We start from the raw sequence: 26,004 nt of genomic DNA on the forward strand, positions 1-26,004 counted from the left end.
TGTGGTACTCCACTCCCCACTTGGCCACCACCATGCTCTGCTGCCTACCTCTTAACTTGTGAAATTAAAATAATATTAGAATTTTCTCCCCTTGGAATAAAATAGCAAAAGTCATTCTGACACGTTTGGATGTAAAATGATAAGTATGCTTGTTGTCACAAATCAAACATCGTTTTGTTTTGGCCAATAAGACCTGCTTAGAAGGATCAGTTCAGTTCGGTCACTCAGTCGTGTCCGACTCTTTGCAACCCCATGAGTCGCAGCATGCCAGGCCTCCCTGTCCATCACCAACTCCCAGAGTTCATCCAGACTCACATCCATCGAGTCAGTGATGCCATCCAGCCATCTCATCTTCTGTCGTCCCCTTCTCCTCCTGCCCCCAATCCCTCCCAGGATCAGAGTCTTTTCCAATGAGTCACCTCTTCGCATGAGGTGGCCAGAGTACTGGGGCTTCAGCTTTAGCATCATTCCTTCCAAAGAAATCCCAGGGTTGATCTCCTTCAGAATGGACTGGTTGGATCTCCTTGCAGTCCAAGGGACTCTCAAGATTCTTCTCCAACACCACAGTTCAAAAGCATCAATTGTTCGGCACTCAGCCTTCTTCACAGTCCAACTCTCACATCCACACATGACCACAGGAAAAACCATAGTCTGATATTTTGGTTTTAAATATTGTCCCGTTTTGCCACTCTAGATAAGGTTGATCCAATAACTGATACAGAATGACTTCTTCCCAGGCTTTAGTTAGAAATGTGTCAATGAGAGCAAAGCCCTCCCTCTCTGCTGATTCCGCCTCAGGAGAGGAGGACCAGTCAAAACCAGGTTTGTTCTGGTCAATATAAACTAGAGATGAGATGGTGTTATAGGTCAGAGACCCACACTGTGCCTAAAGGCATTGCTTATTCAGAAGATACTTCAAACCCAACTCAGTCTTTTTTTATTTCTGTTATCACAAGTGGTCTGAGAGTGGTAAGTCGGTGATCTTGTATTTATCACCAGCCACCTCACTACACTGAGAAATGTCCTGCTCCTAAGTGGCTCTGCTCTGAGCTTTGAGGTAGAAGACAGGGATGTAGGTTACTGGTGGTAACTGTGTCTTTTTCCTCCACTGCATCCCATTCACAGACTTCTCTTTAATTTGTAACTTTCTGGTGTTGGAAGAGCTGAAGTTTGCTTTAAACATGCAGGTTCAGTTCAGTTCACTTGCTCAGTCGTGTCTGACTCTTTGCGACCCCATGAATAGCAGCACGCCAGGCCTCCCTGTCCATCACCAACTCCCAGAGTCCACTCAGACTCACGTCCATCGAGTCGGTGATGCCATCCAGCCATCTAATGCTCTGTCGTCCCCTTCTCCTCCTGCCCCCAATCCCTCCCAGCATCAGAGTCTTTTCCAATGAGTCACCTCTTCACATGAGGTGGCCCAAGTACTGGGGCTTCAGCTTTAGCATCATTCCTTCCAAAGAAATCCCAGGGTTGATCTCCTTCAGAATGGACTGGTTGGATCTCCTTGCAGTCCAAGGGACTCTCAAGAGTCTTCTCCAACACCACAGTTCTAAAGCATCAATTCTTCGGCGCTCAGCCTCAGGAAAATGACAATAGGCTATCTGGCAGTGACCCCAGGCTTCCCTCTCTCTTCTGTGGCAGGAACAGTTCTCAGCCACTTTCCAAAGAGCTGCCTAGTGCTGTGTTGAGTGTCGTATCTCTGTATTTACCTCAGCTTTGTAATTGTTATATAATACTTTAAAAAGTCATAACCTAACTTCTACCTCTGGCAGTGTGGCAGAGAAATATATTTTTAAATCCTTTTAGGCACTGATGTGCTGGTAAGAATGTAAAGAATACTTAGAGGTTAAAAAAAAGCAAGTGAAATCAGGAACCCAGAGAGTAATGTAGCTGGAAGCTGGCTTTGCCTGGAGGGCTTTGGCCAAACTGGGTGAACCTTAGCTTTGGTTTGATCACCCAGCATAATTCAGGGCAGCAAGGACAAACCCCAGGGTCCTTCCAAGTTGGATATATCTGGAAAAATTTCTCTCCTTCCCATCGTAAACCTGAAACTCCAAGCGGTTCCATCCACAATGGAGGACTGAACAAGAAAGAAACATACCCTGTCACAAGCCAGTGCAAGAAAATGTGCTTGTCTCAAGTCTTGGCACAAAATTAAAAGAGTAGAAAACAATTAGGGGGAAAAAATCTCATGATAACATATAACCATATGGTGATCTCTATAAGAAATTGTAGCTCAGATGCAGACTACCTAGGTAGTCTGTAAAATCTCAAGCGTAAAATTGAGCTTAACGCAGAATGATAGAGTACCTAGCACAAGTGCTTAGCTCAAGATGAGCCCATCTTCAAACTGTGCATCCAGAATTTTCACAGATCTACTCCCAAGAAGTGTGAGATCACTCTTAAAAAAATAAACTTGAAATGCCATGGGGGAGAAACACCATGCAACAACCAGCATAAATAACAAAGTGACTCGGAACATAAAATATATATATGTTCAATGATTTTTGAAGATGCAAATATGGTAGAAAATCAAGAGATTCTTGAGATGACCATTCATCTTTATGAAGAACTAAATAGAACTTTTAGGAATAAACATTCAAAGATAAACGCTCAGTGAGAGAATGCAAGAGTAGATTAGAAAAAGCCTGAATTCAGGAGCTAGAAGATGAATTAGAAAAAAATTACATAGAATGCAGCACAGAGAAACCAAATATGGGAAATGTGAAAGAGATAAGAGATACTGAGATAGAAGGAGGTAGAATGAGGACTTGTAACATGTGTCTGATCAGAATGCCTGGGAGGGAAAAACAGAGAAATAATGGAGCAGAGACGATATGTAAAGAAAGATGACTGTGATGGATTGATGAAAGACGTGAATCCTCACTTCCCAGAAGCCAAATGAATTGCAAGCAGAACAAATGCAGAGAAATCTGCATACTTACCTTATAGAAGGGCTTCCACAATGGCTCAGATGGTGAAGAGTCTGCCTGCAATGCAGAAGACTCAGGCCATCCCTGGGCCAGGGATGGAACCAACCCTCTCCAGTATTCTTGCCTGAAAAATCCCATGGACAGAGGAGCCTGGCAGGAGGAGTACGTGGTGTTGCAGAGAGTCAGACACAGCTGAGCGACCAACACTTTCACATCATGGAGAAACTGCAGGAAAACAAAGTGAAGATTTTAAAATGATCCAAAGAGAAAAGATGGATTACATACAAAAGAATGAAAAGGCTGTCAGCTGACATCTCAATAACAAGGAAGCCAAAGAGCAGAAGAATAAAATGTTTATTGAGTTGAGAGGAAAAATCTGTGGACATAGAATTACAGAGCATCAATCACTCTTTTAAATGAGGGTAATATGGATATTTTAGACAGACACAACTAAGAAAACTTGAGGCATAAGAAGGAATTATGAGGAATAAACATAGAATTAATATATACTATTTTCATATATTTAGGTCAAGGGAGGAGTGATTATAGTTCATATGGTCTGAGGTTCTTCCTGTGGAGGGTAAAGTTATTAGTTAATTTTGGACTTAGGTTAATTTATACATTTTTAAATTTATAGATTAAAGAGTAGAAGAATAAAAAGAATATATTTAATTTTCATCTGAGTAGAAGAAAAGAATGAAAAGTGAAGTATTCAATCCAAAATAAAGAAAGAAAAGAGAGAAAGAGGACCATGGGAAAAAGCAATCAACAATCTAAATAAACTATACAGATGAATAATGGCATGTGTGTACAATGGGCACCATAAGTGAAAATGAATTGCAGGTATATGCAAAGGTGTGGTGAAACGAGACAGTATAAGAGCGAGGAGGTCACTTCACAGGTAAGTAAGTATAGGGTGTTTCATTTCTGTAAAGTTCAGAAACACGTTTAAAAAAAGAGCAGTATATTGCATAAAAATACAAAGATGAGCTCAAACTACAAAGAAAAACAAAATAATAATAGACAAAAATTCCAGGTCATATTTACCTCTGAGTAGAAATGAGGGAATAAAATAGGAATTCAAAACTAATGAAACTTTTTAAAGTGCACTGATGAGTACATAGTTGTTTATGGTACTGCTATGCTTAGGCTGTGCACAAAGTGTATAAGTATTGTTATATTCACTCATCATTTCGTAGGAATAATTTAAACATGCACAGCTACTTTAATTTTGTCTTTTATGTTTTGTGAAAAGTTTCTGATGCTGTTTCATTCCAGGTGCGATAGCTAGGCGAAATACAGTGACTATCGTTTATCAAATGACTATCCTGTTCCCTATGCAGTAGCCACTCTTGTCATACATCGAATTTTCAGATACATGGGGATTTATTTCTGGACCCTCTTCTATTTTATTGTCACATATACAGTCATTGATCTGTCTATTCCTCAATCATTATCTTATTGATTTGATCATAGCAGCTTTCTGGTTTGATGTTCTGATATCAGGAAAGGCACATCCCACTTCACTATTGTTTTTCTTATTTTTCTTGGTTATCTGGGGCCATTTATTCTTCCAAATAAACTTCTTGAGATTATTTTATCCAATTCCCAAAAGATTGCATTAAATTTGTAAATTTATGGTAATATCTTCCCACTCAAGAATATGAAATGTCTTTGCATTTGTTCAAATCTTATTTTATGACCTTCAATAAGATTTTATAGTCTTTTTCATATCAGTCCTATGGCTTTCTTGTTAAATTTATTCATAAATAGTTTATGGTCTTATCATTATTATGAGTGGACTATTTTCCCTTTTTCATTTCTAATTATTTTGCTAATGAAGAGAAGAACGGTTAATTTTGGCATATTTATCATCTGTCCAACCACGCTCATCATAATTCTCTTAAAATTTTCATATTTTTTCACTAGAACCTCTTGGTTTTCTAAGTATACAGATATACAATTAGTGAAAAGAGATAATTGTTAGTTGCCTCTTCCAAATTTTTACTAATGTTTCATCTTGTTTTATTATACTTCCTTTTTGAATAAAAATGGTGATGACAAGTACCCCTGTCTGGCTCCTGATCTTTACTTGAAGCAGTGGTTGACCATTTAAAAGGACATATTTAGAAGTTGTCCTCTGTGCCTTTTTTCCTTAAAGTTTTTATTTAGAATGACTACTGTATTTCAGAACTTTTTTTTTTTTTTTCCTATTTTTTGCTCTGGGCCTTGAGATACATACTCTACTTGATCTTGGAAGATTTGAGTCCCAGTGCTGACCATTCTCTTTTAAATTCCTCTGATTTTCTTCTTGGTTCAAAAATCATGACTCTTGAAAACCCTCTTTGTGCTGTGCTCAGTCCTCCTGGAGTTTTGATATCTTGTTGACTGTTGAAGTTATTATCCTTCTCCAGCAGCTCGAATTCTGGTTGTTCTTTCTCCCCCTGGAGGCCAGACCCCCTAATGTGGATGATTATTGTCCACTGCCTGCTCCCCCCGAGCTCAGGTCCGGATGCTGAATTCTTCGCTGGGCCCCTGCGGAGACATCTGAAGGAAGTCTCCCGCTCGCCATTCTCCCGCTCGCCATTCAGCGTGTGCCCTCCTGGGCTCAGAGCTGGAGCACACCCAGCTGTTCAGGCAGGACAGATAGCCAGCCTCCCTGGGCCCCCAGGCCCACCTGCCAGAGGCCTCAGCAGCTGCTCGGTTCAGGCAAACCAGAGTGGAAATGGAAATATCTATTTAATACTCTTCCTGAGCTTTGTTTCTATATTATCCAGCATGTATTTTTATGACTGAGAGAAAAGCGCAGGTCTTTAAGAGGAGAAACGGATACCCTTCTGGTGGTTATTGTTGCTTAGTTGCCGAGTCATATCCGACCCTTGGCAGCACCATAGAATGTAGCCAGCCAGCCTCCTCTGGCCCATGGGATTCTCCATTCAAGAATGCTGGAGCGGGTTGCCAATCCCTTCTCCAGGGAATATTCCTGACCTAGAGATCGAACCTGCATCTCCTGCATTGGCAGGCAGATAGATTCTTTACCACTGTACCACCTGGGAAGCCTGCCCTTCTCACTAGAAAGTACTAAATTTTTCTGTGCTAATATCAGATATTTTTGTTGCACTCCATTTCTTGCTTTAAAGGAATAATCAAGAAGTACATATTATTCAGTTTTGTAAGATACACCAATGACAGGTGATCTACCAAGATAATGTGTCGACCTGGGGGCAGCATTTGTACAGCAGGTAAATGGCCCTGGAAGGATTTAGCAATCCCCTCTGTGCTCATAGGTCTAAAGTGTTAGGGAGCATCCTGGTGGCTCATGCTGAGTGTCTCCACAATAATCCTCGAAATAATTGGAGGCAGCCCAAGATGTCACGGCCTTGAATCATTAGCTGGTGGAGAAGCAGGGACAAACCCACATAATGAGGTATCAGCAAGAGAGGGGACCCACCGAGAGCAGCAACATCTGCCCCCCTCAGCTGGAAGACGCAGGGACCCCCGAGGACCCAGAGAAAGTGACAAGGGAGCTGAGTAACCAGGAGGAAAAATGAGGGCCCTGGAGACAGAGCGTAAGACAGATGTGAACTGGAGAGGCTTTAGGCAAAGAATGGAAACCTGGGGATAGGAATGTATTTGGAGAAAGTGCTCTAAAACAAAACCATTTTGTTAAGGAAACTCTCCCAAGGGCAAAAATCCAATTGTGCTTCACATTTTTAGGCAGCTTTTCTTCCCAAGAATGTCTTCAAAATAACCCTTCAAAGGCCAGTTGAGATAACCTGGTAGGACAAATAGAGGCAAAAAGAAAGGAGGAGGGATTATCATAGTTTTACTACAGCGCAAAGATGTGCATGTTAGAACACAAGCTCTCACAGACATCCTAAATCCAGTCTCAGGGAATTTCTAGGTGCCCCCTCATGTCACTGATATGGAAACTTGGCTCACGTGTGAAAGAAGCTTGCTTTGGTGGAATCCAGACAGAATCCAGTCCAGTCCAGTCCAGTCCATTCTCCCTCCAAATGCTGTCCGCAGTTTCTACTCTATTACTAATGTTGCCATGTCTGTTTCTTTAAAACCATTATTTCTGGTTACTCAGACCTCCAGCCAGCTGTCTTAGGTCTCTGAAGTGTGTTGATAAGATTTGGTCTTTCTTCTGATGTTTTCCTCAGCCTTCTCTGTGCCAGGCCCTGTGCCAAGCTCTCATCAACAGAAGTAGAACCTGGTCTTTGCTCTGAAACCAGAGAGACCACTGCATGCCCACCCTGGAGCTCTGAGTGATGGTGGAGATTGGCTACAGAGGCCCTGCTCTACTATCTGGGGAGCCATGTGGGGGGGGGGGGTTCCCACTTTCACAGCGAGAAGTGCTGAGCGCCAGCAAACAGCCAAATAAAGATCCAGGCTAGCAGTCTGGGAGCCCCTTTTAAGTGGAGTATGCCTGTGGGAGGCCTCAGGGAGAAAGTTCTAGAAATCATGCCTCGGGTAGCTTTACTGTCATCAATACACTATAGAGGGAGGCATGGCATGACAGTGCAAAATGTTCCCAGCGGGGAGAGAAACACCAGGACCGACTGAGGAGAGCAGCCTGCTACAGCCACCGGACGGGGGCCCACGTCCAGCCTGCTTTCGAAACTGTGTTCAGGTCAGAGGCCCTGAGGTGCAGAGTGGAGGTTGCAGGCCAGTGCTGCTCACCATGCCCTGAGAATGTGTGATTTCAGATGCCCCCGAAAGCTGGGCAGACTTAACTTGGGTCAAGCAAGTTTCCAGTGCAGGGGAAACTTGAAGGGAAGCATTTCCTCAAGATATTATGAAGTGCGCTATTGTGACTCTGCCTTTTAAAACCAGGCAATACTTGCAGTATGTGTTTGTTCCCCTTTTCATTAAGGCAGACCTCCTGAAGACTGTAACTAACCCACACTTATGTACACTTATGTCAGTAAAACCAAATGGTTTCTTATTTTTCAGTCTGTTTATTCAACCTGTCATTCCAAATGTTTGAATTGTGCACCTACTATATGCCAAGCCATTCACATGAATCAGCTCATTTAATCCTCAAAAAAAAAAAAAAAAGATCCTGCAAAAGGCAAAGCATCGTTATTCTTGTATTTAAATTAGAGGGAAAAGAGAGTGGGAAACTTGACTGGGCTCACACAGCTAACAAGCCCGGGGCTGGAACAATGTGAGCTTTAACCTTGAGTTACTCGAAACCCGGGTGGGATTCGGGAATCACATAAGGTCTAGGATGAGTCCACCGTACACGTCCAGCTCCAGCGTGCCCTCACGTTCCCACACACCTCATCTGTCTTTCTCAAGTGAGAGTCCAGCAGAGCTGAGCTCGGTGGTTTGCAGTCTCATTTCCTCCTCCTGGGGTCTTTTGTGAGGCTGGGGGCTCCACAGGAAGGAGGCAAGGATGAAATTCCTGGCAGCTGACTCAGGTGACATCTGCCACTGTTGTTGACATTGGGAAAATTACCCAGAGCTTGGGAATAAGGCCAAGGGAGGGTGGCGAGTCCTCTTGTGTCATACAAGAACATCTTTTAACAGACTCGCCCCAAATTGCTGCACCATTCTGAACTAGGGAGTTATATCTCTGTTCACCTCATTAGTTTGTGTCATCAAAGGCCCACAGTATGCATTACACATTAACTTGCAGATTTGTTTCCAGTAAAAATGCAAACTATTTCTTGCTGGTGGAAAAAATAACCCCCAAAGGGTATGGTGTTCTTGCCCTGTAGGTCATTCCCCAGTTGTCTGTCTTTCCTGGCAGTCTTATCCCACCTAATCTCTGCAACACCCATACCTCCACCAACTCTCCTTTGAACCAGCTTCCCCTCCCTGAGGGTCCCTCGTAACCAAGTTGAATACATCTTAAACACTGCTCATTTTGTATCCTCATCAGAGTCCTGTTTTCAGGTTTTAGAGGAGTGTCCTTTGGCACTTACATTCTTCATCCCTGACCAGAAATAGTTACCTCCAGAAACCCTGCCCGGGGAGGTGGGACAACGTGTACTATCCTAGTCTGGGCTTTGGTCTGCTCTAGAATTGGTTAGAATCAAACTCCTCAGGCAGAATTGAGAGCCCAGTGAGGGTTAGAAGTCCTTCTTCCCTCTCTGTGTGCCAGGCATTTCTGGCTTTGACTGATTGGTGTGTTCTGAAGCCAATTTGCCAGACCTTAATTTAGTATCTGTGAGCCACACACAGAACAAGTACCATTACCTTCCAGTGATGGGTAGCCATATGTTTCCATTAAGCTTTGGAAGCTGGAACATTGGTCAAGTGTTTCTAAGCTGGTCAAGCTTCTTTCATGAAGCACACAGTGGTCTGGGCTTAGGACGTGCTGTGTGGTCACTGAGAGGACATCACGTCTGCCCAGCAGTCACCTTAACAATTTCAGGGGAAAAGGCCAGAGGAGGTGGGCAGGGGGCCACTGAGGCTGAGAGACCTCATAATGGAAGGAGGGGGTTGCAGGCCAGGTGTCCATGCATGCAATGTGCGGGTTTAGAATTCCATGTTCTAAGATCCAAGCAGGACTTTCTCCTGTGATGCTGTAAGCCTATAGCCCTCAGAAAAGTTGCTAAATTGGCCTCCAGGCTGCATATTCTTGGGATGTGTGAGCAGCAGAGATCCTGCTGGCCAGGAATGCTGACGTCTGTGTGTGTCCTGATGTTGGAGAAGCCCAGACTAGACATCTGAACCCTTCTGGCCTGGGTTCCTTGAGGGAACTCATATTCCTGGCTGAGCTTATTATTCCAAGTCTGAGAGATTTGGGGTGAGACTCATTCAAATCTAGGCTCCACCACCTAAAGTCTACTTGCTGTCTGACCATCGGCATGTCACTGCAGGACTCTTATTTCCCAGTCTGTAAAGTGGGCAGATGTACATGCCACATTCAGAGTGAGGTCAGTGCATCTACCCCAGAGGGCTGTTACAAGGGCTAAGTGAGGATTAGATAAGCTCCTGTAAATATGAGGAATGGTGCCTGGGCTGGCGTCGGGGGTGAGGGGGCTTGTATTGGAGGACAGGCCTTTCGACCAGGTGTGGAGCAGGTGATGCTGAACCCAGGAGAGGGGGCTCCCCTCCAACACTGAGTTCCCACAAGCTGACTGAAGCTTTCAGGGAGCCAGAGTCACCCCACTTCCCTGGGAATACAGATGGGCAAACAGCAAATTTGACTCTACAGACTGGTTCTGCCCTGTGAGATCTGCCCGGAAGCAATCCAGGCCTGACCCTGCTGCCTCTCCCGCCTTGTTCTGTACCCCGGGCTCTGGCACCCCAAGCTGCTGTGCTGTCCAGGGTCTGGGGCTCTGCCAGATCTCAGACCTTTCAGATCTCAGGTCCTCTCTCACCTCCTCTCTTCCCTGACCTCCAGACGGAAGCCGGCCCACTGCAGTGCCCTGTTTAACTCCTTCCTGCCCTTTTCTCCAGCCCACATTTGCCCGTATGTGTTCACTTGTTCACATTCTTGTGCATCTTTCTGTGATATCAGTGAACTGAAGCCAGGGCCCCCGTCTGCCTGTGTCCCCGGCCCCTAGGATAGGGTCCTAGAGTAGTGGCCCATGGCAGGTGCTCCATAAATATTGACTGGATGAACGGGTGGGTGGAGGGCTGGCTGGCAAGCACTCCTGAAGTGCCTGGTTGTTAGCCCCAACTCCACACGGTGTGTAGAAACTGCACTGGCTGTAGACCTGGGTCTCTGCCTGGCTCTCATACAAACCTGAATTCTGCAACCACTTCCAAGGCATTTGGGTGTCTTCTGCAATGACAGATTCAAAGTTTACCAGACACCCTGTCTCCAGACCATCTTGGGCATGTCTAAGGTTGAGATGTCAGGGAAGATGTGGGCAAGTACTGTGACCATTACCCAGCTCCAGCTGATACAGCCCACATCACTGCTCCTCTACACACACTCTTCCAAATGCAAGCCCTCACTATAGGTCTTTAAAAAACCTGCCCACAGCACAAGATACAGGCTTCAGCGCCCTGCTGGATCCCTAGCGAGGCACAGAAAGTAACACATATACTCTGTGCGTGCCTGTGTCTGCTGACAGGTGGGCCCTTCATCCCTGTGCAAATACATTCTGTCTGCAGAAACCAGAGGCCACTTCAGTGACATGCAGGAGTTCAGGGCAGGCAGCAGAGAGGCCATCAGCAGGCAGTGAGGCCATCAGCAGGCAGGGTGGCCAGTTCTTGGGACTGCATGTGCGCCTCTCACCTCCAGTGTCCACATCGCACTCTCCGTGGCCTGTCTTGGGCCCTGCAGAGTGTGCAGCCACCGTTGTTTTTGTTCACTCATTCAGTCGTGTCCAACTCTTTGTGACCCCATGGACTGCAGCACGCCAGGCTTCCCTGTCCTTCACTATCTCCCAGAGTTTGCTCAGACTCATGTCCATTGAGTCGGTGATGCCATCCAACCATCTCGTCCTCTGTTATCCCCCTTCTCCTCTTGCCCTCAATCTTTCCCAGCATCAGGGTCTTTTGCAGTGAGTCAGCTCTTTGCATCAGGTGGCCAAAGTATTGGAACTTCAGTTTCAGCATCAGTCCTTCCAAAGAATGTTCAGCGTTGATTTCCTTTCAGATTGACCAGTTTGATCTCCTTGCAGTCCAAGGGCCTCTCAAGATTCTTCTCCAGCATCACAGTTCAAAGGCAAGAATTCTTCGGTACTCAGCCTTTTTATTTCTACTGTCCAGCTCTCACATCTGTACGTGACTCGTGATTCTGCAGCCACCATAAAACCACGCCATCACCTCACTAGGGCTTTGGGGTGGGGTGGGGCCAGGTAGTGGGGATTTCAGCTCAAGCCCTTCCCCAGGGGACTGAGGCAGTACTGCTTATAGAGAGACCAAGAATGACCTCCACAAGCTGTGTGAGGGGAGGGGCTTCCTCAGAGGGCGAGCTGAGGCTGAGTTCTCAGACGGAACACCGGAACACCGCACTGGGCAAACGTACCTGAAGGCAATGAGCATCCCGGAGTAGAACACTAAGGGGTTTCCCCTCCTGTGCCATTTGGGCCATATCCTGCTCGGAGAGGATGCCCGCTCATTGGTGTGCCCTGTGCAAGGAACCAGTTAGAGACTGAGTCAGAGTTTGGAAGCAAAACAGCCAAATTGTCTGTGCTCTGCCCTGCGGTCAATGGTCACAAAACAAGAAAGGCTTCCTGCTCCAGGTGAATGGGGAAGGCTTGCTCCCTCTGATCCCTCCCCTTGGGATGGGTGGCTTGTCTGACCACTGCTATCCTCCACTGCCTCCACCCATGCCCTGAGGTAGCAGTTCCAGGTCTGAGGCAGTCACGTGGAGAATCCTCATTTGAATCTCAGAGGGAGGCTTTAGCACTGACTGGTACAGATGGACTTGTTTCTTCTGCCACCATAACTTTCATGTAACAATTCCCATGTCTGACTGTGTTCAGTAAATTTAATTAGTGTTGAAAAGCACTTATTTGGTGAGATGATCGGTTTCTAACCTGGGTAAATGGCTTTCTTTATGACTATAAATTAAGCGCATTATATCTTTTCCAGGCATCGTGGTCGTACCCATAAATACTGTAGGCAGTTGCTGGCAGTCTCACTTGGTTACCTTTCCCATTACTGGTTTATCATCGTCCTGGTAGGAGTGGGGAATTCATTCTGTTTTAATAACAAGGAGGAAGTGGCGACAAGGGGCTCGTTTCTGAAACCACACTTGGCAGGTGTCTCGGTGGCGGGGCCGGGGCCCCTGCACCCATGTGCACAGCCTTCTCAGCTCTCTGTGGGCCTGCCAGCCACAGACTGGGAAGGACGGTGCAGGGCTTTCAAGTGACTTTTGTCCTCATTGCAAATCATTAGGGATCACATATGTGCCAACAGCCCATTTCCGTGTCGGAGAGAACCTGAGTGTTCTTGGCAACTTGGATGAGCACAGGTCGGCATGAGTGTTTTCTTGATACTGGCCCCTCAGAGCACAGCTTGGGAGAGGCCCCCAGAGCCGCAGTGGCAGGACGGTCAGACCTGGGCAGTGCAGCGCTGCTTGCTCCTCAGAGGCGCTGGCTGCAGCCTGGGCTGTGGGCATCTCAGAGGGCAAGGCTCAGGTACAGGGGGTTCTCCCTGCACCTGCCCATGCCAACTGGCCCTTCCTTTGATGTTTGCACTGGACTAGATGGTGGGAAAAGGAGTACGTCAAGGCTGTATATTGTCACCCTGCTTATTTAACTCATATGCAGAGTACATCATGAAAAATGCTGGGCTGGAAGAAGCACAAGCTGAAATCAAGATTGCCGGGAGAAATATCAATAACCTCAGATATGCAGATGACACCACCCTTATGGCAGAAAGTGAAGAGGAACTAAAAAGCCTCTTGATGAAAGTGAAAGAGGAGAGGGAAAAAGTTGGCTTAAAGTTCAACATTCAGAAAACGAAGATCATGGCATCTGGCCCCATCACTTCATGGGAAATAGATGGGGAAACAGTGGAAACAGTGTCAGACTTTATTTTTTTAGGTTCCCAAATCACTGCAGATGGTGACTGCAGCCATGAAATTAAAAGACACTTACTCCTTGGAAGAAAAGTTATGACCAATGTAGATAGCATATTCAAAAGCAGAGACGTTACTTTGCCAACAAAGGTCCGTCTAGTCAAGGCTATGGTTTTTCCAGTGGTCATGTATGGATGTGAGAGTTCGACTGTGAAGAAAGCTGAGTGCTAAAGAATTGATGCTTTTGAACTGTGGTGTTGGAGAAGACTCTTGAGAGTCCCTTGGACTGCAAGGAGATCCAACCAGTCCATTCTAAAGGAGATCAGGCCTGGGTGTTCTTTGGAAGGCCTGATGCTAAAGCTGAAACTCCAGTACTTTGGCCACCTCATGCGAAGAGGTGACTCATTGGAAAAGACTCTGATGCTGGGAGGGATTGGGGGCAGGAGGAGAAGGGGACGACAGAGGTTGAGATGGCTGGATGGCATCACCGACTCAATGGATGTGAGTTTGAGTGAACTCTGGGAGTTGGTGATGGACAGGGAGGCCTGGCGTGCTGCGATTCATGGGGTCGCAAAGAGTTAGACATAACTGAGCGACTGAACTGAACTGAGGTGGTCTCCAAAGGGCCTTCCTGCTCTGCCCCTCCTGGTTCCAGCCCCCTGTACCCCAGCGAAGGCCCACCTCTACAGACAGTTGCTTCCCCTTCATACTGTCATCCCTCCAGCTCCCCACTTGGAGAAAGCAAGAGAGATACACCCCTGAGCAGATCACCGCATACGGGCCCCCTCTACCCTCCCATCCCAGCTTCTAGCCTAGAGGTTAAACAGAGTTAGGGAGGACAGTTTTGAAAACTATTGTATTTCACAAATCCTGAGTCAGTGATGGGGGGGCAAGGGCAAGAAGACAAAGGCTCTGTACCCTGGGCATCTCCTGAGGCCAGAGAGTCAGGCAGGCCCTCCTGGGCTTAGGGGATTCAGAGAGGGGCACTCTTACTGGCAGGGGCAGCAGAAATGGGCCCCAGGGGTACACTGAGGCTGAGGTACCCAGAGAGATGGCATAGCTTGTCTGTGTGGGCACTCCAGCCAGGGCAAAGCCCCCAAAGCAGGCACTGTGAGACCAGAGGCTCAGAAAGCTGGGCTCAGTTTCTTAAATGGAGCCACTAGTGGGTGTCCTTCACATCACATGGGAAAGTTGATGAAAATAGTGATACAAAGGCATCATTATCTTGGAAAGAAACAAAGGATGATATTTTTAGAGCCTGTTAGTTTCTTCTAGTAGCTGCCAGCACTTTCCCGGGTAACCCAGGAGAATTTTGCTAATCAAACAGGCTCCGTGGCAAAGCAGCCATAAACACTGTGGGTGGGGGGCCTCCAGCCCAGAGCCTCCCACTGTCGAGCCAGCAACCTGGCTTCCTCTGCCCGTCAGCCTTGCCAGCAGGGTGAGCGGGGGCCCATGAATGCCACTGAGTCTTTGCAGTGACACGCCAACAATTAGCAAAGTGGATAAAAGGAGATTCACATGCCCACTTAGGATCTGTACTTTTATACTGCTAAGAGATTTTTTGACCTTCTAGTTTATTATGATTCAAGAAAAAGTCAATATTTCTTAGCTTTCCAAGGCTGGAAGAATTTAAATGAGTTATTGAATCAAGCAGTTAATCTACTGATAACTGATTTTTTTCCTTTCAAATCTATAATGATGAAAAGCAGACTTAACCAAAAACAAGTTTTTCTTTTTTTTTCCTTAGGCATTTTAATCCCATAGAGTAGGAGTTGAGGCTGAAAGTTCAGTCTTGACTGCCAGGGCCATTCTGTCTTGCCAATATTTTGAAGAAAATTTAATTAAAACTTAAAAGCAAAGACTTCTGTGGCCATAAAATCTGTATACATGTTTCAATTATTTGTGTTTTGATATCCCTTTATAACTCTCAATTTCCTATCTATTGCCATTAATGCCATGTGGCCATCATCCTGTTTTCTGGGCTCCTGAGGAATGTCCCATAGGTGATGGATGCTTATTTAAGCGTCCACGTAAGTGAGCCTTTTCAGCAAGAAACCACTCTGCCCCACTGCTCTGGTGTGTGAGCTCGGGACACCACTGCCTGACATCGCCATGGGTGTGTGTTGGGTACAGGAGACACACAGCACCGTGGCAGCTGCTGTTTCCATGATCTCAGCCCTCCTGCCCGTGGACACAGGCTGTAGTATTGTGCCAGAAGGACTGTTGTTATTGTTAGTCACTCAGTCGTGTCTGACTCGCTGCTACCCCAGGGACTGTAGCCCAGCAGGCTCTCTGTCCATGGAATTCTCCAGGCAAGAATACTGGAGTGGGTAGCTGTTCCCTCCTCCAGGGGACCTTCCCAACCCAGGGACTGAAACCCAGGTCTCCCGCATTGCAGGCAGATTCTTTACCTTTTGAGCCTCCAGGGAAGGGCTGACCAGTGGAGTGCCGGTGCTGCCACTGCTCCTGTGTCTTGGAGAACCGTACTCTTTCCAGAGGAAATGGTCAGCCTCTGGCCTCCCTGCCTTGGCTGCCCCCGTCCCTAAACACTTAGAGAACCACTTTCTTGTTACTGCGCTGTTACTCACTGGTCTCCACCATGGCTCCCCAGTGCCTAACACATCAGACTGAAGTTCCACTTGGCTCTCTGAATCTAGCAAGGCAGACCCACATCTTGCTACCTCTTACTTCCCACCCCGACTCCTGCACAAAACCCCTCCTCAAGCCAGGTCTGCTCCCTAAGGCAGGCAAATGCTCGCTGCATGGTGGTTACAGGAACTTTGGCTCAAGCCCCCATCCCTTGGCAAGCCCTCCGCTTGTCAGTCAGCAGGGTCCACTGGTACCTCACCACCTCCACATGGCCCTCTATTTACGCCTCCCTCCCAGGACAGGCAGGGGTTGTATCTGAGATGTTTGGTGCGAGCCAGACATAAAACCTGGGCTCTACATGACAAGGCATTGCTTGTAGCCTCCTGTCCACCACCCACTGGAGGGGCAGGGGCCCCATGGGGCGCCTGAGCCCCGATGCCTTGGCTTCGCAGACTCTGGCCAACACAGCCTGAGAGAGCCATGCAGGTGGCCCATGCGCCTGCGTGCTGGTGGCTGACCCTCTGTGTTTGTGTGCCTCGCAGGACTTTCCAGCCGCGACGAGCAGCCGGCCTCCTGCGGGAAGAAGTTGTGCGGCCGCGGGAGCAGGTGTACGCTCAGCAGGGAGACAGGGGAGCCCGAGTGCCGATGCCTGGAGGCCTGCCGGCCCAGCTACGTGCCCGTGTGTGGCTCAGATGGGAGGGTTTACGAAAACCACTGTGAGCTCCACCGCGCTGCCTGCCTGCTGGGGAAGAAGATCATCACGGTCCGCAGCAAGGCCTGCTTCCTGAAAGGTGGGAAGATGGCTCCGTGCCTCTGTGCTTGTGGGTTTTGTCACAAATCCTCTAATGCCTTTCTGACAAATGACCTGGGTGCTGAGTCTACAGGTTATGTGTGTTTTTAAAAAATAGAGAAATAGGAAGATTGGAGCCTTAAAAGCAGTAGCAGTGTTTCAGTGCTGCATGGGCATTTGCGTCCACCTCCAGAGGCCCCTGCCCTTGAGGAAGGGCCCAGGAAGTCTGGGCTGGTGCAGAGCCCATGTCCGTAGGGTCCAGGCTGAAAGACCCTGCCCGGGTCTCTCTCACAGGGTGGGTCCTGCCAGGTGGTGGCAGGGAGCACACTGACCCCTCTGGACTATGTCTCATGAGTCAGAAGGTCACTCTGTGCATAGAAAGTAGTCAGATGGGCCCCTCCCCACCCCAGGACAGAGGTTCCCAGCATGGCAGTCACTCCATCTCTGGCCTAGAGTGGTCACCTGGCCTGTCTAGAGCACCTCAGAGCTACATAAGAAAGGTCCTGCATGGATATCAGACCATCTCCATGGAGGAGGGGGCCAAAGTGTTCATGCCCTGTCCTTGAGTGAGAAGAGCAGTGCCAGCTCCTGGCAGAGGGTAAGAGCCTCAGGGGCAAGGCCTGTGGCTCTTCGTACAGGAATATCATCTTACTAACATGTGGCTCAAGGCCTTGTTGACACCAAGAAGGTGTCAACAGCTCACAGATGTTCCAGGACATGAGAGGCCACAAATTTCTGTGTCTCTCTGGCTGCGATGAATGGTGCATGTCAGAGGCTGTAGAAGTGTTTGTGATGCTGAGCCCAAATGGCCACACGTGAATAATCTAGGTGATGTGAGACAGCAGAAGCAGCTTGTATGCAGGTGGGAACAGGTCCTCTGGCCTGAGCTGTGGGATCTTGGAGGTCGGGGGGAGCCCACATAGGCCTGTGTGATGTCCCAGACCTGCTGTGGGGCAGGGCCGGGAGGGGAGGAGAAAGCTGGGATGGAGCCCCGCTGCCAGTGAGTGCCTGTGACACTGACAGAAAGGGACTTTTGTGCGGTCACAGCTGGGGGCCTGGGCTCCAGGAGGAAAGGGCCAAGCTCAGGCCTCCCTCTCCCAGGCATCAGGTCCGTGTGGCAGGAGCAGTCACGATGCAGGAGCCCAAGTCTTATGGGTCTCCTGTAACCCTAGAGAAGGTAGCTTGCCCTCCTCGCCCACGGGCGCTGGCAGGGGTTCCTGGAGCAGGTGGGTCTCTGGACTGTTGAGTTTATCCTGTGATGGGAAGAGTCTTGGACCCTTTCATGGGTGTGCTTGTGACATGAATGCTGAGGCACTTCAGAAATCACGAGGCCCAATATGGAAATCAAACCAAAACAAGCACAGGAAAAATGTCAGAGGCCTGGAAGCCCTGCCCAGTCCAGGCCTGCCTGTGCCTCGGCAGCCGTGAGCACTCAAAACACTTGGCCACTGGCTCCAGCTTTATTGGTCATGTTGCATTTTATAGACTGACGTTCCATTCTCCAGTTTCCAGTATTCCCCCAGACTGCATCTTTCTAAAGGTTTTTATTTCTACATCAGAGTGTTCACGGCCTCCCTCACCATCTGTTATTCAAACAGCATTTCTCATTTCACGCGAGGGAAAGTCAACCACCACAGAACCTGCTGCGATGAGGGGTGACGGGAGAGTTGGGAAGGGGCGAGCAGATTAGGTCTCGGTTCTGCTTCACGCTGATTGAATTTATCCACCAAATCCTTCTGATTCAATGGGGTTTTCACGGGTGTTGTGAAATCCCACCCACTCACCGTGGCAGCGCCGATCTCCAAACGATCCTTTTTCAGTGGAGAGAGGTGCCTGCAAGGTCCCAGAGGGACCTGGGTTTGCAGGCCAGCTGTGCGACCTTGAGTGCGTGACTCTGCTTCTCTGGGCCTTTTGCTCAGCTGTAGAAAGGGGCTGCTGGCAGTTTCCACCTGCTCTGTGGAGAAAAGTAAGATGCAGCACAGAAGCCACTTAGCATGGGCCAGGTACATTACACATGTCGGGTATTAATGACACCTGTTGTCATCGTTTATCTAATTCGTGGTGGCCTCAGGCCTGGAGCAGGGAGACGCACGAGCTGTGAGGGGGATGCAGAAGCAGGAACAGGCGCTCCTGCCCGGCAGGTCTTAGGCGTGGACAGCTTGCTGGTAGATGGAGAGTGGAGGTGGGAGGTGCTGAGAGTCAAGCTATCCTGGAGATGTCCACCTGCAGCTAGGGTTCCCCTTTCAGCAGACCTCATCCCCTGGCTCTGAATCCCACAGAGAAGCCTTCACTTCCTCTGGTTCAGCATCAGCTCCAGTCCCTGGAGGCAGGAGGGCCAGCTGGCTTCTCCTCCCCTAGTGTTTACATAGGGAATACCCAGCAAGCAGTTCACTGACCCCAGAGTCCCGGTGGCCGTGGAGGCAGGCAAGCCCGAGGAGGGTGCTTTGGGGGAGAACCTCCATCTTTGCCAGAACCATGGGTTTCACAGGGAGCAGGAGGTAATGGATGGACAAAGTGCTAGAGGGAGGCAGGATGGGAATCTTTGGGGGAAGGAGGGTGGGTATAGAGGACAGCTTCCTACAGTCCTCACCCAAGATGGCAGCAGAGTGTTTAATGCTGTCTTGAGCTCCAAGGATGACAGTGTATCTCTGTCCCAAATGTCCAGGGAGTTATTGATCCAGGAAACTTGAAAATACCTTTCTACCTGTCCAAACAAAAATTATAAAATCCTTTGTGTTTCATTCTCTTTTCCTACCAGACTTTACAAAGAGAAGTTACGACTTCATTCTCTGAGGTTTTCTTTACCCCCAGAAGTCACTATATTAGGATGGTCCTTATGGGGTTGGAGTGTGTGGAGCAAGGGAGATGTGGGCTTCCAGGCCAGGCCACCGCAGTTCAGAGCAGTTGCTCTGCTGCCAGAGCCCCTCCCTACACCCTTTTGGGGGGGGTGTCTTCTTGGGGGTACCACTTAGGGTCACACGGTGCTTACTGCTGTTCAAGGAAGGAGAGTCAGCATTCAAAGACCACATACAAGAAAACTTGTGGTAACACATTCTAGTTGCTATGGCAATGGAATACTGTGTGAATACAGAATGAGATACAACATCATTTAGGGATCATTCACTCGTGAGAAAATCAAAATTGAACTCTGCAGCCTTGTCTCAGAGGCCATGGGCAGCTTCCATACCAGCTCTCCTGACATCTGAAAAGTCAAGGGGATGAAGGAGGTGGGATACTGTCTCTCTCTCTCCTCGGGGCAGAATTAGTCACATTTGTCCTCAGCACCAAATACCTCCAGTGAACACCGAGAGTGGGTAGATTTCTCTGTACCTTTAACTTCTTCTAGAGTTTGTGTCTAAAGTTATCTTGTGACATGGCCTTCCTATTTGTGTACTAGTTGGCACTTTTAAAATGATTTTTCTGACTCAGTTCTGAGTTCATGCTTTATCTCCTATGCTGTGGGAGAAGCTTGCCTCTCAGCCATCACTCAGCGCGCCAGGCTTGTATTATTTCAGATGATACAATGTCATAGTTAGGCAGTTTTCTAAACAAACCATGACATTATGGAAGAAAGGAGCCTGTTAGAGGTTCAGTTCTGAACAGACCCTTAAGCTTCCTCATCCTGCATGGCATTTGTAAGTGCACGTTGGTGCTTCAGAGGGGAATTCCCAGACTTATGAAATCAGAGGAAATAATTGCCACTTTATTCTGAAAGTTAAACATACTATAGGCTCACTAGCAAACCTTTTTTTTTTTTCTGAAGTTCACCTGGTAAGCTTGTAGAGGTGGAAAAGAAGGACCAAGAACTCCTGATTCCAGGTTTAGAGGAAAGTTCTGGAATGCATGAAAGGCTTTCGGGAACTGCCAGCTGAGGGAAGGATTGGTCCACCTGAGGATGAAAAGGGGAATGTCTAGGGAGGGAGCTGGAGAAAAGACAATTGAGTTGAATCTTGAAGCGTGAATAAGGGCTTCATAGGGTGCAGACATGAAGTGGTAATACATGCAGACTCTCAGGACGGAGCAAGTGATTAAAATGCAGGTCCTGACAGGGAGCTGGGGTTGATGATTGAGACTATGGGGGAATGGAGACAAGAGGGTAAAAGATAGGCCTGTGTGCCAACCTAGGTAGTTGTCAGATGAGATAGTCCAACCTTCCCATTTCCCCACATGGGGACCCAGAGCCCCAGCGAGGCCCCTAGTCCTCGAGCTCTGCTGCTGGAGCCCACCCTTCATCATCACCCCCAACTTTGGGGCTGTTTTTAATTCAGTCCCAGCAAGTCATGTTCACAGTAGGCGAAACTGCCTTTTCCTTTTCCCCCAGGAGACTTTGTGGAGGAAGGACTCAGGTGCCATGGTCAGTGGGCAAGGCCCCTCTGCTGGGCTGGGCCTCCTGGCTGTGCAGGTCAGTAAGAGGCCCAGCTGGGAGCTTCTCCAGGAAAGCCGGCTGCTTTATCCTGAACTCACAGCCCCTCCCCACACCAGAGCACCAGCCACTTCCTCTCCCCTAAGGAAAGAGAGGGAAACTCAGCAGCTGCCATAGGGGCCCAGAGACGAAAATCAGAGCCTCTGGGTGTGCCCTCCTTTAGCACGCTCTGGCCTCCACTTCCTCCTGACCCCCTTCCTGTTTCCAGTCTCTTCCAATTGCCCTTCCACTCCTGACCCCACCCGCATTCTGTCAAAGGCCACTGCTACTTCCCCAGGCCTGGCAAAGGAATCTCTCTGTACCCTCCCTGGCCTTCCTTGTGAGCTCCACACAGGGGAATGTGGCCATTTTCCACCAAGCTGTCTGACTCATAGATGTTGGTTTGTTTTTAATTTTATTGAAGTATATGTTGTGTGTACAGCACAATGACTCAGTTATGCATGTGTATTCTTTTCCATTATGGTTTATCACAGGATGTTGGATATAGTTCCCTGTGCTATACAGTAAGACCTTGTTGTTTAGCCGTCCTATATATGATAGTTTGCATCTGCTAATCCCAAACTCCCAACCCTTCCCTCCCCAACCCCTCGCCTCTTTGAAGTGAAGTGAAAAGTCGCTCAGTTGTGTCCGACTCTTTGCAGCCCCCTGGATTATACAGTCCATGGAATTCTCCAGACCAGAGTACTGGAGTGGGTAGTGTTAGGTAAAAGACGACCAGGTACACCAAAAGAATGTCTTACACGCATTAATGGCGAAGCGCTCCCTGGCGGGGTTCCGGGACCAGAACGGGGCAGGTCGAGGAAATCCGCGCGCCCCCACCCTGTTAAAAGTTTGTTTATATATGCACGCTGCGAGGGATGGCTGGGCTAGTGGATGGGGATTTGGATAGGTTGCCGGTTCGCGGCGTTGCGAGCTGATAGGTTTTTCTATGTGGCTGGGGCGGGGCGGCTTTAGCTGGCGGAGTGTGCTGTCATTGGTCCCCGGGATCCAGGAGGATCCTTCTGTTAGGGACCTTCTCGCAGAGGTAGAGGAGGGGCCGACCCATCATGGCCCCCGGGGGCCGACCTTACAGGTAGCCGTTCCCTCTCCAAGGGATCTTCCCAACCCAGGGATTGAGGCCAGGTCTCCCGCATTACCGCTGGCTTCTTTACCAGCTGAGCCGCCAGGGAAGCCCACTCGCCCCTTTGGCAACCACAAATCTGCCCTCTGTGTCTGTGGATCTGTTTTTGCTCCATAGATACTCATTTGTGTGGTAGTTTAGATTCCACTTGTAAGTGATATCCTATGGTATTTGTCTCTTTGTTTCTGATTTACTTCGCTTAGTATGATAATCTCTGGGTCCATCCAGGCTCCCTCACATGGCATTACTTCACTCTTTTTGAGGACTGAGTAATATTCCATTGTGTGTATCTATGTACATACATAGATGCATGTACATTTATTTGTCTCCTGATGGACATTTAGGTGGTTGCCATGTCTTGGCTATTGTAAATAGTGCTGCAGTGAACATAGGGATGGATTTGTCTTTTTAAATTTAGTTTAGTCTGAGTATACACCAAGGAGTGGGATTACTAGATTACATGGTAGCTCAATTTTTATTTTTTTGAGGAACCTCCATACTGTTTTGACTGAACCAATTTACATTCCCACCAATAGTGTGAAAGGGTTCCCTTTTCTCCACACACTCTCCAGAATTTATTTTTTATCAGCTTTTTAGTGACAGCCATTCTGACTGGTATGAGGGGCTACCTCATTGTAGTTTTTTTTTTTTTCTCATTGTAGTTTTGATTTGCCTTTCTCTACTGATTAGCGATGATGAGCATCTTTTCATGTGCCTATTGGCCATCTGTATGTCTTCTTTGGAGAAATGTTTATTTAAGTCTTCTGCCCATCTTTCAGTTGGATTGTTTGGAGTTTTTGTTATTGAATTGTAGGAGCTGTGTGTATACTTTGGAAATTAAGCCCTTGTTAATTGCATTATTTACAAATATTTTCTCCCATTCCATAGGTTGTCTTTTCATTTTGATTATGGTTTCCTTCGCTGTGCAAAAGTTTGTACGTTTGACTAGGTCCCATTTGTTTATTTTTGTTTTATTTGTATTGCCTTGGGAGACTGACCTAAAAAAACACTGATGCAATTTATGGTAGAGAACATTTTGCCTGTGTTCTCTTCTAGAAGTTTTATGGTGTCATGTCTTATTTTTAAGTCTTTAAGCCATTTTGAGTTTATTTTTGTGTGTGGTGTGAGGGTGTGTTCTAGCTTCATTGATTTATGTGCAGCTCTCCAACTTTCCCAGCACTGCTTATTGAAGAGATAGAAACAGTGTTGAATGTCCACTGGGTGGCCGGGCTGTGCAGGACCTGAGGGCACCAGCAGGGTCAGGACTGGAGGCCTGATTTCACAGAACTAACAGCCAAAAGAAAGGTCAGAGTCGCGTCTGCAGCACCCCTATTCTCTGGGCCATTGTGTGGACATGCTATAGCCAGAAACATCCCCAAGACCTCAAGGACCAATGGGAGTCTTCATGGACCATCTCCTCCTTGCAGCCTCCCCCATAGGTTCTGCCTGCATCAAAGCACCACCAGTAGCCTCCCAGCACAATGGCCCTTGGGTCCCAGTCATCCTATTTATAGTATCTGCTTCCAGGATCAAGAAACATAACTTACACATGTGTCTTCTCTGGGTATTTACTCTAGATTTTATGCAAGTCCTAGTGTGAGCACCCTGCAAGTGTGCAAGGCTGCCATCAGTTTAGCATTTGTGGTGTGCTTCACAGAACTGCCACATTTTGGATGAATTAATTACATTTTAGTAATTAAAAATTGCTAATAAATTATTGAGCTGAGAAAGTCTCACACTGCATTGAGTTCACTTATGGAAACAAGTTGCAGTCTCTGAGGCCCCTACAGTGTTCCCTGTTCTTGCCCAGCACCTGCTCCTTATTCCAACCACTCCTCCTCTGTGTCCACTGACAGGCTCACACATTCTCATGCCAAAGCCAAGCAGAGCTGGCTTTATCCCGGCATCCCTAAGGTACCATTTCTCCTCTCCCTTTCCCTCTCTCCCAGTCACCCAAAGCCTTGCCTGCGCTAGCTCCCTCCCTGTCCCCACGCTCTGCCCACCAGGGTCTACACCTGGCTCCTGTCCCCACCAAGATCACTCTGCCCTTGTAAATTCCAAGCCCACGTAGTGCTTTCCAGGCCTTGTCTTACTACATTTCCCCCACAATGCTATCGTCACTCTTCCTGGTCCTTCTGACTCTTCCCAGACCCCCTGTCCTGGCTCCTGGTCAGAAACTTCTTCAAACCCATCTTCCATGTGGCTTTAAGAGTACCCCTCCAAGAGGTAACTCTGGCCACATTACTCTGCTTCTTGAACTCTTCCTTCCATTCATTCAGAGAACATTCACTTTTTATGAGTCACATCTTCTCTGGGCACTGAGAATACAGCAATACACAGACAGACAGGATTCCTGCCCTCGCAGTGCATACAGTTTTGTGAGGGGGACAGTAAGCAAGAGATAAGATGTCTTAGGTGGTGACACGTGCAACAGAGAAGAAGGCAGGGAAATAAGTTGTAGAATCTAACATGAGAAGTGAGTTTTGAGCAAAGGCCTGGAGGAGGCTGGGAGGTTAGGGAGCAAGGTATTTGCATATCCAGGGAAAGAGCATCCCAGCAGAAGGAATAGCCAGTGCACAGACCCTGATGTGAACGCTCTCCTGGAACATTTGGGGATCAAAAGGGGGCCGAGGCTGCTGGAGCAGAATAGAGAAAGTGAGAGACATCCGAGAGGTAAAGAGACACATCCTCCAAGTGGGGCCTTGTCAGCACTGAAAACCCAAACTCTTAGCCACCATGCCGTGTTTTCTTTCTAGTTTTCAGCACCCCCACCCAGGGATGGCCTTGAGGGGACCTCCTTCATCACCACCCCAGGAAGCTGGGAGGGGTGTACCACGGGCTGGAAAAGATGGCCTGTCTAGGAGCTCCTCATCAAGTATTTCTAGCTTCACCCTTTAACTGAGATAAACCTACAGGGCCCAGGGGATTTCCTGCCTAAGTCCCAAGCTACCGTCAGAGCTTCTAGCAAGAGCAGCGTCCTCCCTTGGTTCTAACTTCTTGTTAGCTGGCGTGTTGTTGTTGTTGTTCACTCGCTAAGTCATGTCTGACTGTTCGCAACCCCGTGGACTGCAGCACCCCAGGCTTCTCTGCTCTTCACAGTCTCCCAGAGTTTGCCCAGATTCATGTCCATTGTATCCATGATGCCATCCAACCATCTCATCCTTCTCGTGCCTTCAGTCTTTCCCAGCATCAGGGTCTTTTCCAGTGAGTCAGTTCTTCACATCAGGTAGCCAAAGTATTGAAACTTCAGCATCAATCCTTCCAATGAATAGTCAGGACTGATTTCCTTTAGGATTGACTGATTTGATCTTCTGGCTGTCCACGGGACTCTCAAGTGTTAGCGTACATGTCCTGCTATCCTGGGTGTCCTTATGAGTGGGGAAATGTGATTTGTCTTTCCATCCTTTGCTTATTGGAGATGTTCCATTCATTTCATAGATGAATGCACACACTGATGATTATATGTTAAATGGGGCTCACACAGTTCCTGAGGGGGCCCCATGTGAGAGGATGGGAAGGCCTAGCTGGAAGCCCTCCATTCAACACAAATCACAGGGTCCCAGCCAAAGAGGTGTGGATCCATAAGGAATCCTCCTCAGATTCTGTTCCCTGATGACATAAGGAGTTGAGGGGACTTGAGGGAGGAGGAAGGCAGAAGAAGGTGGGGTGGGGGGAGTGACATGGAGCGTCCTGCTCCCCAAGCTT

At 47.9% G+C, this 26,004-nt stretch overlaps 1 protein-coding gene across 1 annotated transcript in view; it reads left to right on the forward strand.

Annotated features, from left to right (window-relative positions):
• Positions 1-26,004, forward strand: part of FSTL4 (follistatin like 4) — a 420,441-nt gene that overhangs the window by 182,798 nt on the left and 211,639 nt on the right. The window contains exon 4 of the mRNA XM_018050393.1: positions 16,509-16,757. Coding sequence (XP_017905882.1) covers positions 16,509-16,757 — 249 coding nt within the window. The remainder of the gene's footprint in view (positions 1-16,508; positions 16,758-26,004) is intronic.

The sequence above is a fragment of the Capra hircus genome, chromosome 7 (assembly GCF_001704415.2).
Source record: "Capra hircus breed San Clemente chromosome 7, ASM170441v1, whole genome shotgun sequence".
Lineage (NCBI taxonomy): Eukaryota > Metazoa > Chordata > Mammalia > Artiodactyla > Bovidae > Capra > Capra hircus.